This window comes from Macaca thibetana, chromosome 16 (genome assembly GCF_024542745.1).
Source record: "Macaca thibetana thibetana isolate TM-01 chromosome 16, ASM2454274v1, whole genome shotgun sequence".
Taxonomy (NCBI): Eukaryota; Metazoa; Chordata; class Mammalia; order Primates; family Cercopithecidae; genus Macaca; species Macaca thibetana.
Genome location: NC_065593.1, coordinates 14,847,263 through 14,860,642, shown reverse-complemented (window position 1 = coordinate 14,860,642; position 13,380 = coordinate 14,847,263). Strand labels below are relative to the sequence as shown.

Below are 13,380 nucleotides of genomic sequence, written 5' to 3'. Positions count from 1 at the left end.
CACTGACCTGTACACTTAAGAATTGCTAAAATGGGCCGGGCGTGGTGGCTCACGCCTGTAATCCCAGCATTTTGGGAGGCCGAGGCAGGTGGATCACTCGAGGTCAGGAGTTCAAGACCAGCCTGGCCAACATGGCAAAACCCTGTCTCTACTAAAAATACAAAAATTAGCTGGGCGTGGTGGTGCATGCCTGTAATCCCAGCTACTCAGGAGGCTGAGGCAGGAGAATCACTTGAACTCGGGAGGCGGAGGTTGCAGTGAGTCGAGATTGTGCCATTGCACTCTAGCCTGGGCAAAAAAGCAAGACTCCATCTCAAAAAAAAAAATTGTTAAAATGGTAAATTTTATGTTATGCATATTTTACTACAATAAGAAATGTTACACAAAAATAAGACAAACAATTGCAAAAATAATAACAGTATAATAATAATAATATTTGAACAATTGTAAAATAATAGTAATAACAACATGCTTCTGGGTGTTCAGCTCATGCTAAAGGATCCCTTTCCATAAAAAAAATATATATATATATACACACACATATACACATATACATATATACATATATACTGGGCCATATATTGCCAAAAAGATAAATATAGAACCAAGCTTAAAATAAAAAATGTATGATACACAGTGCCAGAAACAAAAAAAGGAATCCAGAGACGAAAGCAGAAGCTGAGATAGAGGAGATCCGTGAATCCCATGAGTCAGACGAATAAAGAAAGAGGCTCCGGGATCAGAGCCTAAAAACCGCACTGTGAACTCCACCAACCCGACCTCAGCCTGTGGATGGCAAGGAGCTGATGTGGCACCCACTTTACAGCAGGGACCCTTGAAGGGCCATTCCATCCTTACAGGAACTTAAAAAAAGAACCTTCCTAGCGGAAGCGGCAAAGAAACCATTCACAGACAGTGAGAGAGAAAATTCACACATGAGTAATTAAAACCCTAAGCCTGTGCCACTTCTGGGTGTAGGGTCTAAATTTACACCACCCATGTAGAATGGAAACTCTAAACTATAAATTTAGCCTATAAAATATTCAAGATTAGTGAAACACTCAGGCCCAGCAGGAAAGAAAATAAGGCCGGTCTTTATGAGGACATTTTCCCAACCTAGGGCACACAAGACTCCCCCTAAAAAGAAGAGAGAGGTACGTGTGACCAAGATGAGTTCACAATCACAAACGAGAAACAAAACCCATGAGGTACATTAGTGTACACGCACGCGCGCGCGCACACACACACACACAGAGCAGAGTTAGCACCCTTGAGAACTGGAGGGATGAGAGCAGTCTGAAAGTGCTGATGAAATATATGACTTAAATGGTGAGGGAGAGAAAAGGTGAAATACAAAACAGAATTCAGGCTTAAAAGGAAGAAGGTCGGCTCCCTTTGGAATGTGTGGAGCATAAGGAGTCTTTAGGACATCCGGGTAGAGGTTAGCAGGAGGTTACCGAAAATGTGAGGGTGGGGCCCAGAAGAAAGGTCCTGGCTAGAGATACAGCAGGGAGTTGCCATGGAGGTGGCTGGAGCACCATGGAGGCAGTGTGACTGACCAGAGTGTCCAGCATGAGGGCGGGGGATGCCTGGAATGAGCCCTGTGTCTAAGGGCAGGAAACTTGAAGAAGACAGGAGGATCCGCTCTGTCTATGCCACCAATTTCGATTGCATTCCTTTCCAGGAAGCGTTCACGGATCTTCCTTTCCCCAAGACACTTCCCAGAGCCTCTCAGAGCCTGGACCCAGCCTGTCTTACTGTATAGTAACCCCTGGCTCTGATCTGTCGCTTCCACTCTGCTGTAAGCTTCTAAGGAGTGACAAGGCCATCCTGCTTGTCTCTGTTCCCCCTACACTGGGCACAGGGTCGAGCCCCTGTGATGGCTCCATAAATGACTATTGAAATGAATGTGTGTGTTCTGTCATGTTGTGGGAATTCACGTTATGAATCCACATGAGAACGGGACTCGGAAGGAGCTGGAAATCCAGCTGGCTTCCTCTTCCGCTTACCGTCTTTCCTCTCTTCTTCCCGCTCCCCATTCTGTACTGGGAAGAAACACCACCAACCCTCGGACTCAGGCAAGCACTGCCCTTCATTCAATCGTGCCTGAGCACCAGGAAGCATTTGTGAGGGCTGCCACTTGTGCAAGACTGGCCATGCTTCTCCCCCTTCCATCATTATAAGAATGACCTGCTATCGAAAGCACTTTGCAAATATCATCTCATTTAATCATCGCAGCTTTTTTACTAGTCCTCCACTCTGCAGATGAAGAAACAGAAGCCCAGAGAGGTGATGTGACTTTTCCTGACCACAAAGTCATGGAGTGGCATGGCTGAAGTTCAAACCCAGGCTTCTCTAACTCCAACACTGCAGCTTCTGCCTCTCTCCTGGACTTCCCGCTATGCCTCCTCATCCCCTGCCCTCCCATGCGCTCCCAACTCACTCTGCCTCTTGCTCACCCGAAAGCCCTCTGGGTCTGAGTCATATACTGTTTAGCAGACAAGTGGGGGTGGGGGATGGGAAGGGGATGGCCAAATGCGTGGTACCAATCCAGATTTGTCTTTTCAAGGCTACAAGCACTGTTGTGGGGCAGGACCTAGAATCCATGACCCCTTCTAGGCCCCCTCTGGGTTCTCGGGATGAAGGAAAGAGCAGCAAAGGACCCACTGGCAGATACATGGCTATGAAGACTGGTACGTTGTCTCTGGATTGCCCTTGGGGGCCAGACTCAGAGCCCCCCACCCCTTCTCATGGATGGGACAGTGGTACATGGCGCCTTTCCTTTCAGACTCATGGTTCCTTGAGCCTGACTTTGTTAGGGCCCAGAACTGTGCCAAGCCTTAGTCCAGTCAGGGAGGTGAAGCCCTGGACTGGGAATCAGAAGGCCAGGAATCTGAGCCTAATGTTGCCACCAGTTTGGGGGACCTCGGACAAGACGTGGCTCCTCTGAGCCTGGGTTCTTTGTTGGTTAGATGGGATGACCACACCAAGCCTGCCCATTTCTCAGGATGGGTGCTTTGGCATGAGGAGAGCTCTGAACCAAGGGGGCAGGGATGGGGATGAGAAAAGGAACAGGGACAGGACAAGATGGTCACCACCAAGACAGCTGCCACCAAGGCAGCCGTTCTTGTGAGCTGGGCCAGGACCATCTCACTGAACACCTCCTAAGAGCGTGGCCTTGCCCACTTGGCAACTCTGGGCCAGAGCACAACTGCGAATGACAGGAGCAAGAGAGGAAGGAGAAGAGACGATGAGGAAGAAATAAAGTAGGAGGAGTGGTATGTGGGGTGGGGAACGAGGGATGGAAGAAACCAACCTGAGGGTAACAGGTACAGAGGTTAGCACCCTGCATCCCAGATGTGGTTCTAGCCCTGGCTCTGCTTCTCACTCCATTGTAACATTAATCAAATACAGCCCTCAGCTGAAGATCTCTGAGGTTCAGTTTTCCATATATTGGCTCAGATTTTATGACTTCTTCAGCCACGCTGTCCATTTGCATTTTAAAGCCTTGCCCCATTGCTTCACTGTCAGGAGCCCTTCCTGGATCCCCTCTCCTGCCTCCTGAAAGTCATGCCTCTCCCTTCTGAGCTAACAGCCCTCAGCTTAAGCCTGATGCATATATCTTGATTTATACAGTGTCACACATCACAAGACAGAGGTCTCAGATGAATCACCTTTGGTTGCTCCTGCCAAGCACTTACACACAGTAGGTGCTCAACGAGCCTGTGAGTGATGAACAATAGCCAAGCAGATGGATAGATGGATGCCAAAAAGAATCAGCCTGCTTTGTAGGCTGATCAAACTCCTGGTCAAAACTCTTCTCCAAAGAAAGCCTCCTGGATTAATCCCCAGCCATATACTCCTTCTTCAACAGCTCAGCCAAAGGAAATCCTGATTCTCACTGCTGTCCTTCTCTTTCCCCTTAGACCTCAGCTCCTGTCCTGCTCAAAGGCTTCTCCAACTGTCACCCTCCTTATTCAGCAGATTCCAATACCAAAGACCTGGCAGTCCAAGGAGCTTGGACCCAGGCACCTGCCATTTACCACCCGTGCCACTGGGGTGGTCATTCTATGGACAAAGGAAGATCTTTTGAAGTACCCTGGGGCTGTTCTGCCACAGAAAACCCTACGGAAGTCCCCATGAGAGTTCCTGTAGGTGGCAGAATCTCAGAGATGCTATGAAGGAGGAACCAAGGCAGATGGACTCTTCACAGAAGACCCAAGTCCCAGCCCCAGTTGCCAGCCCTACAGCCCACCCTGCAACACACCTATGTGCACATCCTGGTCATGAGAGAAGCAGAATCTCACCTTGATGCTCGTCCAGTTTCCCCATGGTCTCGATCTGCTCCACAAGGTCATTGGAGTTCCACTGGCTCATCCCAATGAGGATGGCATTCTTCCCTTCAGCCATCTCCTCTGTGGGAAGAAGCAGTGGTGAGCATGAGCAGGTGCAGCTAGGGATAGGTAGCCTGATCAGGAGCTTATGTCTGAGAGACATTTTCTCTTATGCTCTTTCTTCCTTGAGTTGAGGTGTACCTCGACTAGGTACTGTAGCTAGACAGTTACAAGACTTTCAGAGATTTGTCATTGCAAGAAGGTACTGTTGTACTCTACTGGACCTCCACGTGCTACAGCAAAAGAAAGTAACAAAAAGCCTGAAACCCCATAAAAAGTACCATTCCTAGCACTGAGGGCAGTATCTCTTGAAAGTCAGTGTGTTTGGGAAGAAAGAGCAAAACCTTGTCATTTGCAAGCAGTTTTTCCTTAAATTACTGACTTCTCTGACCCTCGATTTTCCCGTCACTAAATTGGATCTGGCCACAGAGGTGTTGTGAGGATTAAATGAGATAATGGATGTAAAGGTCTTGGTGCAGAGCAGGTGCTCACAGATGACAGCCATGATGGTGATGTCATCACATGAGAAGTAACTCACCACCAGGAGTTGAGTGGCTGAGTAACTGGAGGAGAAGAAACCTTCTGGTTCTAAGGAAGCTTTGAGCTGTATGGAACCTTTAGCCCCCATCTGAACTTTATGACCCTCTTAAAGCCTCCGTTCTCTCGCACTCCTCCCCTCAACCCTGTCTCTATCCTTGTTCTTTCCTTGTCTGAGCATAGTGATTCCTCTGGGAGAAACCAGTGGGGCAAGATTCCATAACCACACTGAAAAGAAGGCCCGGGGTCCCACACATTGCATACACACATCTAGTACCATCCCTCGTCCTACAAAGGGACATTTCTTCAAAGACAATCCCTTAGGCACGTGTGCTGTCCTCCCCACACTTTGCCCAAAAACAGATGTGCCTTTCTGGTGAAGAGCTTTGTGCCCTCCCTCACAGAACAGACATCAAAGGGTGTTGAGGACAATCTCCAACCTTATGATAATTAAGAACAAAGGGTTGAGATCCATTTCACTGCCAAAGAACTTTACCAACAGAAGGAATCAATATGGTGGATCTGAAGCTTTGGGAGCTGTCCAGAGTTCTGATTCACTCTGGAGCTCAGTTGACCAGACCCCCAGTTCTTGTTAGGACATCTCCTCCTGTCTTATTTTATGTATCTATTTGATTGACTTAACAACAATTATCTAACCGTTACCACACACTGAGATTAGTATAAGTGCTTTACAAATATTAACTCAATTCTCATAACAATACAAAAAAGGTACAATTATTGTTATCCCCATTTTATAGACAAGGAAACTGAGGAACACAGTAGCTGAGGAATTCTTGCCCAAGGTCACTGGCTAGAGTCAGGATTCAAAACCAGGTATACGGTTTCAAGAGTCCTGAAATCCTGCCATCCTGATAGCCTGCCCTGGACATCCTGTATTGGCTGCCCACACTCCAGCCAGGCACCACACACATTCGGACAATTTCCTGATCCTGGCGTGTTCCATCTGGGAACTGGTTTATTCCGTACTGGGCAGAGCCCTGACCAGGTTCCAGTGCAGATCCTGCTGCATGTGAGCTTTGTGCTTTTCCACACTCTCCACCACTGTGTCTGTTTTCCTATCTTTTAAACAGCAATAACGACTCTGGCTCTATAGCTCTGTCTAGCAAGCTGCTGTGAGGACAAATACTACAACAAATTTGAAGATACAACACAATTTGAGGTGCTGTAAACAAATATAAGGTCATATTATTCTTCGGGAAGCAGAATTATGAAGAGGTTAAGAGCTCAATTCTGGCGTTAGACAGATTGCTGTCAATCCTGGGCCTACCATCTGCTAGCAATACAACTACAGTTTCCTCATCTAAAAAATGACATCATCGTAGTCCCTGTGTCATCGGATTGTGGTGAGGATTAAGTGAGATGATGCAGGTAAGGTGTTTATAAGAGTGTCCCCCCCCACCGTAAAAGCACAGGCTGAGATGCTATTGCACGATGGTGTCATCACCACCATCACCACCAGCAGCAGCAGGAGCGTGGGTGTCATGCCCCTACGCTCACTCTTGGTTCCACTCCTGCTGTTGTCGGCCCCTGTGACATGCTAGCCCAGCTCCAGAGTCAGGTAATCAGGATCAGCCTGATGACCACCTTGAGTTCTTTGTCTCCTGGTTCAGTTACTCACGCATAGAGCTATCCGTTTGTTCATTCTAGCATTCAATCTATGGTGAATAGATTTCTGAGCACCTACTGTGTGCAGGGTGAGACACGACCTCCCCCCTGCTGGAATCCAGTTTTGTGAAAAACATGATAGAAATACCTCTGACATGAGCTGGGAGCGGCAGGTATGCAGCAGGCGCTCAGCATATCCTAGCTCCCATTTCTTCTACGGTGCAATAAGTCCTGTCCCAGTGGTGCATGCAAGGCTAGTGGAACCCTGTGGGGTCTCCCAGGGCTCTGGAGGTCTGAGCATGCCTACTCCTGCACGGCCTGGGCCTCTTTCCCCTTTTTTCCTAATCACCAGTATAACCCTGCTCCATCTTTGGCTCTTGGGCTTTTGTCTGTTTCCCATCAAATATGTCTTTCTCTCCCACAGTCTCAGCATGCTTCTCTCACGCTTTACATCTGGCCCTGACTCACTGAGATCTGAGCTCTCTGGACCCCTTTCTATGGGTCTGTGTCTCTCTTGGTCCTTGTAGTTCTCTTGGCCTCTCCCAAGCTCTCCCGTGCTGCCTGCCACATCTGTATCTCTCTCTGGGTGGAACGCGAATGCATAGCCTTGCTCTCTTCTCACCCCAGCACCTTTCTCTCTTTCCTTTCTCTGGGTCTCACTTTACTGGACTGGGTATGTTTCTTTCTTGATCTCTCTCATTCTCTATGGATTTCTCTTTTGTCTCCCTTGGTCCCTGTCCTCAGGATCTCTCTAGCCCCTTGCTCCCTAAGGGTATTCTCCCTCCCCTCCCTGTTCTCTCTTGCTATGTGTGTGTGCACATGTGCATGTGTATGTGTGAGTGTGTGCATATGTGCATGTGTGTGCATGTGTGTACATGCATGTGTGAGCGCGTGCATGTGTGTACATGTGTGAGTGCATATGTACACTGTGTGCATGTGTGTACACGCATGTGTGGCTGTGTACATGCATGTGTGAATGTGTGCATATATGCATGTGTGTGCATGTGTGTGTGGCCCTCTCTCCCTCCTGCTCCCTCTCACTCTCTGCTTTCTCGTACCTTCTCTGGCATTCTCACACTCCCTGCCCCTCCGCCCATCCCTGTCTCTCTGCTGCTCTGTGTACCCTCCCAACTCCCCAACATGCTTTCTCTCCCACACTCAACCTTTACGTCTTCACTCCGGCAACAATGGGCTTGTCTCCTGAGAAGCAATAAGAACACACACGCACACACACACACACACGGAAGCAGCAGCAGCAATATCTCCTTTTGGAGCCATTCAGGCAAAGAGGGGAGCTGCAGGGCTCAGCTTGAAGTCTTTGCTCTGCTTCCCACATTGTAGGACAAGCCTCCAACAGGACCTGTGGAGCCACACCGTGCTCATTTGTATAAACGCCCTGGTTGATTTTGCTTTTCACCTTCTGGTGACTGTCTCTTGCATGCTAATCCTTGTCCTGGTGATCTCTGCTGCGGACATGGTTTTAACATGTACTTCACCCTGCTGAGACCTGACCCAGCTCTGACTAAGCTCCAGGCTGAGCCTCATCCACTGTTACCATAGCCCTGGCCTTGACCACAGATTGACTCCCACCCTGGCCAAAACCTGGTTATACTCCTGTAAGCACAACCTCCAATGCTATAAGGAAAGCCTTTCTTCTTACCCCGGAGCTTCTGTTTCTACTGTTGACAGGACTCCAGAGTAAAAAATCTCCTTGTCTTCGCCAGGTGCAGTGACTCACACCTGTAATCCCAGGACTTGTGAGGCCGAGGCAGGCGAATCACGAGGTCAGGAGTTCGAGACCAGCCTGACCAACATGGTAAAACCCCATCTCTACTAAAAATACAAAAAATTAGCTGGGCATAGTGGTGGGCGCCTATAATCCCAGCAACTCGGGAAGCTGAGGTGGAAGAATCACTTGAACCCGGGTGGCAGAGGTTGCCGTGAGCTGAGATCGCGCCACTGCATTCCAGCCTGGTGACAGAGTGAGACTCCATCTCAAAAAAAAAAAAAAAGAAAATCTCCTTTTCTCATGCCAGGAAGGCTTCACCTCCAGCTCATGGAGCCGAGGGCTTGGTCACATTCTGCAGATGGCCCATCCAGTACCGCCCATCATCAGACCCACAACATGGACTTTTCCAAGGACCTAGACATGCATTGCTTGGAGCCCTGGGCCACAAGATTGCTCACATTCACCTTGCACTGCTCATCACGTGCCGCCATAGCCCCCCATAGCCAATACCATAACTCCCTCTTCCTTGTGAGGGGCAGTCCCTGCACAGCTCATCCCCAGACGCGTTGGGCCTGGTTCCATGGCGTTTTGTTTTCCACTTCCCCTCCCCCAATGGGGGGAAAGGTAGGGGGAGAGTGGGGGCCCACGGCACACCTGTGGTTTGCTTCTGTGATGGCTCCTTGGCCCAGGAATAATCATGCAGCTTCCCACAGTGACATCCTTCCACTCCCTCCAGGAGACAACACTTCTACCCCTGCCATTCTATAGATGAGGAACCTGAGGCTCAGAGACCCAAGACTTGCCTGAGATCAGACGGCAGCCAGTCAGTGACACAAGCATCACGGAAGTCTAGTCCTCTACGCCCAGAGGACACATAGCATTTTCTTCCACTCCCCCCTCTCTCACCCTTGGGGTTGGAAACCCCCAGGAGGCTAAGTGATCACAGGGAAAGCTCAGATCAAAGGCTTGGCATGTGCCCCCCATTCTCTGTGAGACCTGACCCTGACTTGGAGACTTTGTCTGTAAAATGGGATGATTTAGCCCTGCACTACCTTCCTCTGCCAGTTGCTATGGGAAACCAGGAGTTGGAGGCACAAGCAGATTCCGCAACACAGAGCCCAGCTTCTCAGGCCCCAGCCTCCCACTTTGGGGAGTGGGGGAGGGGAGGACCAGCCAGGCTGGGCACCTCAGTGCCCAGCAAGAAACCAAGGACACAACGGACAGGGGGGTAAATGCAGAAAGGAGGACTCCTCCAGCTTCTAGCTCAGAGAGTTCCCTTAGCCCTGCCGAGGGAGACAGTCTTGCACTTTGCTCTTGATCCAGCTACCCAGTGCCAGATGTGCCCTGACAGTAAACCCTAGCTCCACCACCACCACCACCACCACCACCACCACCACCACCACCACCATACCCACCCCATTCCTGGCCCTGATGGCACTTTTGTCTCTGCAACTGTCAGGGCCTGGCCTGCTTATGCATAGTCATGGAGGGAGGGCTATTTAGATGCTGGAGGGGGTGGGGAAACCAAAAGAAAAGAAGTATTTCCCATTCAAGTGAGGGAACGGACCTGGACACCATAGCCAACAGAGCCTTGCAAGGCCATGGGGAGCCTCACTGACAGATCCTTCGAGGTGAAGCCCAGCATCCTCATTTCACAGGTGCAGAGCTGTGCCACTGGCCCACGGCCATGCAGAACCTCAGAGGAAGGGCTGGGCTAAGAATCCACATCCTGCCAATTAAAGGGACTTCCAGTAACACTATCTCCTGGCAGTTAATTTCATGAAGACTCCTCTGTTTGTACCTAGATGTTTGCTGGCTCTAATTGGAGCGTTCTTTCCATCTAAGCAGAAGGATGCAGCTGATATTTTCTAAATGAAGACATACATTTTGCTATAAAAACAGAACATAAAGTGAGCTGGGCTTGGTATATCTAGCCAAATCCCAAATAAACTCACCCAATGCCACAGTGACTGCTCTAGCCCCAACCTTGCGTCCCTTCAGGGATGACGACCTCAAAAGACAGTTTCATTTTCTCTCTAGAACTTAGCGTTTCATAGCCAGGAACCCTGGGAAACCTGAGCTGCTCTAACAGGTCAACCCATCCTCCTTGGTCCACGAAGCTTTTCTTACCCACGGCTTCTGGCCGGACTACCTGTCACCCAGCAATCTTCATCCCTCACAATAAGGAGCTCAGTCAAAGTCCAGGCATGGTTCCATTTTGAGGATCCATCCTGCACTACAGATTTTGAGTTCTGCATCTCTGGCTTTCTCTGGGAATGGGACAGAGGTACCCAGGGCCAACCCTGAGCCTGGCCAGGAAAGCATGTCCACAGGACACCCACTGCCTTCCACACTACGGGTTACTGGGTCTAGTCCGCCCTCTCTCTCCTTGCTGGGGCTGTGAACCCACAGTGAACACTGAGCCAGTGCCGCCCTGGCTCACTCCGGCCACACCAGCCTTCCTGCTGTTGCTCAAAGACACCAAGCTTGAGCGCAGTGGCTCATGCCTGTCATCCCAGCACGCTGGGAGGCTGAGGCGGGCAGATCACCTGAGGTCAGGAGTTCAAGACCAGCCTGGCCAGCACGGTGAAACCCCATCTCTACTAAAAATATTTAAAAAAAAAAAAAAATTAGCCGAGCCTGGTGGTACATGCCTGTAATCCCAGCTACTTGGGAGGCTGAGGCGGGAGAATTGCTTGAACCTGAGAGGTGGAGATTGCAGTGAGCCGAGACTGAGCCACTGCAGTCCAACCTGGGCGACAAGAATGAAACTCCGTCTCAAAAAAAAAAGATGCCATGCTCATTCCTCCCATCACTTTGCACTGGCTGTTCCCACTGTCCAGAATACTCCTCCCCCGAGACTCACAGGTGGTGCATTTCTCATTATTCAGCTCTCATCTCAGGGCCACACCCCAGGGAGCCTCCAGCAGCCACCCACTCTATCACGTCCTTTTATGTTATATGGTGGGGACAGTCTCCATTTTTTTAAACAGCATTACTGAGGCATAATTGACATTCCATCAACTACACACCTTTAAAGCACAAGGCTGGGTAAGTTTTGACCTATGTACATACCTGTCAAACCGTCACCCCAACCAAGCTAGTGAACAAGGACCCATCCCCTCTAGAAGTTCTCTCCTGCCCCTGTTTATCCCTCCTCCCCCAACTCCCCATCCCCAGGCGACCACTGATCTGCTCCTGGCACCACAGATTGGTTTTCATGTCCTAGACTGGTGTATAAATGGAACCATACAGGATGTACTCTGCTTCAGTCTGACTTCTTTCACTTGGCATGATTATTCTGAGATTTATCCATATTGTTGCATATATCCATGGTCCATTCCTTCTCAACTGTACCACAGTTTGTTCGCTCACTGATGCCCATTTGGGCATTTTCAGTGTGGGGCTATAATCCATCAAGCTGCTGGGAACATTCATGAGCAAGTCCTCAGGTGGAAAAATGCTTTCTTTTTCTTGGGGAAATGCCAAGGAGCAGAAGGGTTGGGTCACATGGTAGTGAAGTATGATTCGCTTCTTAAGCAGCTGCAATAGATTTTCCCAAATGATTGTATCATCGTACATTCCCGCCAGCCAGGTTTGAAAGTCCCAGTGCCTCCGCATCTTGGTAAGTTATTATTATTATTATTTTGAGATGGAGTTTCGCTCTTGTTGCCCAGGCTGGAGTACAATGGCACGATCTCAGCTCATCACAACCTCTGCCTCCCAGGTTCAAGTGATTCTCCTGCCTCAGCCTCCCGAGTAGCTGGGATTACAGGCATGCTCCACCATGCCCAGTTCATTTTGTATTTTCAGTAGAGACAGGGTTTCTCCATGTTGATCGGGCTGGTCTCGAACTCCTGACCTCAGGTGATCCTCCTGCCTCAGCCTCCCAAAGTTCTGGGATTACAGGCATGAGCCGGCCCCTTGTAAGTTATTTTAATCAGTCATTCTAATAAGTAGGTAGTGGTATCTCATTGCAGTTTTGATTTTGATTTACAATAATGACATAATTCCCTAATGATGAATGACATGGAGCATCTTTTCACGTGCTTACTTGCCATGTATATATGTGATATGGTGCAGCATTTATTCCTTTGTGTTATTTTATTTATGGTAATTCTTTTTTTTTTTCCAGATGGAGTCTTGCCCTGTCACCCAGGCTGGAGTGCAATGTCATGATCTCGGCTCACTGCAACCTCTGCCTCCTGGGTTCAAGCGATTCTCCTGCCTCAGTCTCCCGAGTAACTGGGATTATAGGTGTGTGCCACCACGCCCAGCTACTTTTTTGTATCTTTAGTAGAGGGGGTCTTTCACCATGTTGGCCAGGCTGGTCTCGAACTCCTGAACTCGTGATCCACCTGCCTTGGCCTCCCAAAGTGCTGGGATTACAGGCGTGAGCCATTGTGCCCAGCCTATGGTAATTCTTAATAGAATGTATTTGCTTGTGTATTGTCTTTCTATTTGTCACCTACCACCGCCACTGGGCTATAAGCTCCACTGGCTGGGGCAGGACTAGGTCGCTCCTGTATCCCCCACACCCAAAAGAGCACCTGGCACTTGATGGACAGACGCGCCATGAATACTGTTGAAAGAGTGAATGAATGAGGCTGAATTCTAGCTCCCGCTCTGCCTCCTTGTGTGGCCCTGAACAAGGTTCCCCAGTCTCCATTTCCCAGCTTGTAAAGTGAGTCAGAGGTGTTGGATTCAGAAACCTTGAGGAGCCTCCCAGCTCTGGCTTGTAATGGGTCGGGCCGCTCTGGGTTTTCCCTTACTCTACATCTTCCAACCTCGGCACCGCTGGGCCATGGTCCCCCAGATATCCTGTCTTGGCAGCAGAGGGAGTGACACTTCTTTTGAATCTGGGAGCCTGGACGCCATAGCCCACCCTGCAGCACCTAATTACTCCTGAGCCCCAGACCTGCCACCTTAGCCAGAGGAGCTGGCACCCTGCCGAGGAGTTGTTATGGACCCAGAGAGCGCAACACTCCTGCCTGACTGTTCCCTAATCCCTCCCACGCCTTCCGTACACAACCAGAGACCCCCAGAACCCAGAACTCCCCTCTGCTCCCGGACCATGAGCTCCAAGGACCTCTC

General features: G+C 49.6%; 2 protein-coding genes across 6 annotated transcripts in view; one reads left to right on the top strand and one right to left on the bottom strand.

Annotated features, from left to right (window-relative positions):
- The window catches only part of TXNDC17 (thioredoxin domain containing 17), a 997,418-nt gene that overhangs the window by 875,493 nt on the left and 108,545 nt on the right, over positions 1–13,380 (top strand). The gene's annotated exons all lie outside the window — the stretch shown is intronic.
- Positions 1–13,380, bottom strand: part of PITPNM3 (PITPNM family member 3) — a 103,308-nt gene that overhangs the window by 66,890 nt on the left and 23,038 nt on the right. Inside the window, exon 3 of the mRNA XM_050765257.1 lies at positions 4,308–4,415. Coding sequence (XP_050621214.1) covers positions 4,308–4,415 — 108 coding nt within the window. The remainder of the gene's footprint in view (positions 1–4,307; positions 4,416–13,380) is intronic.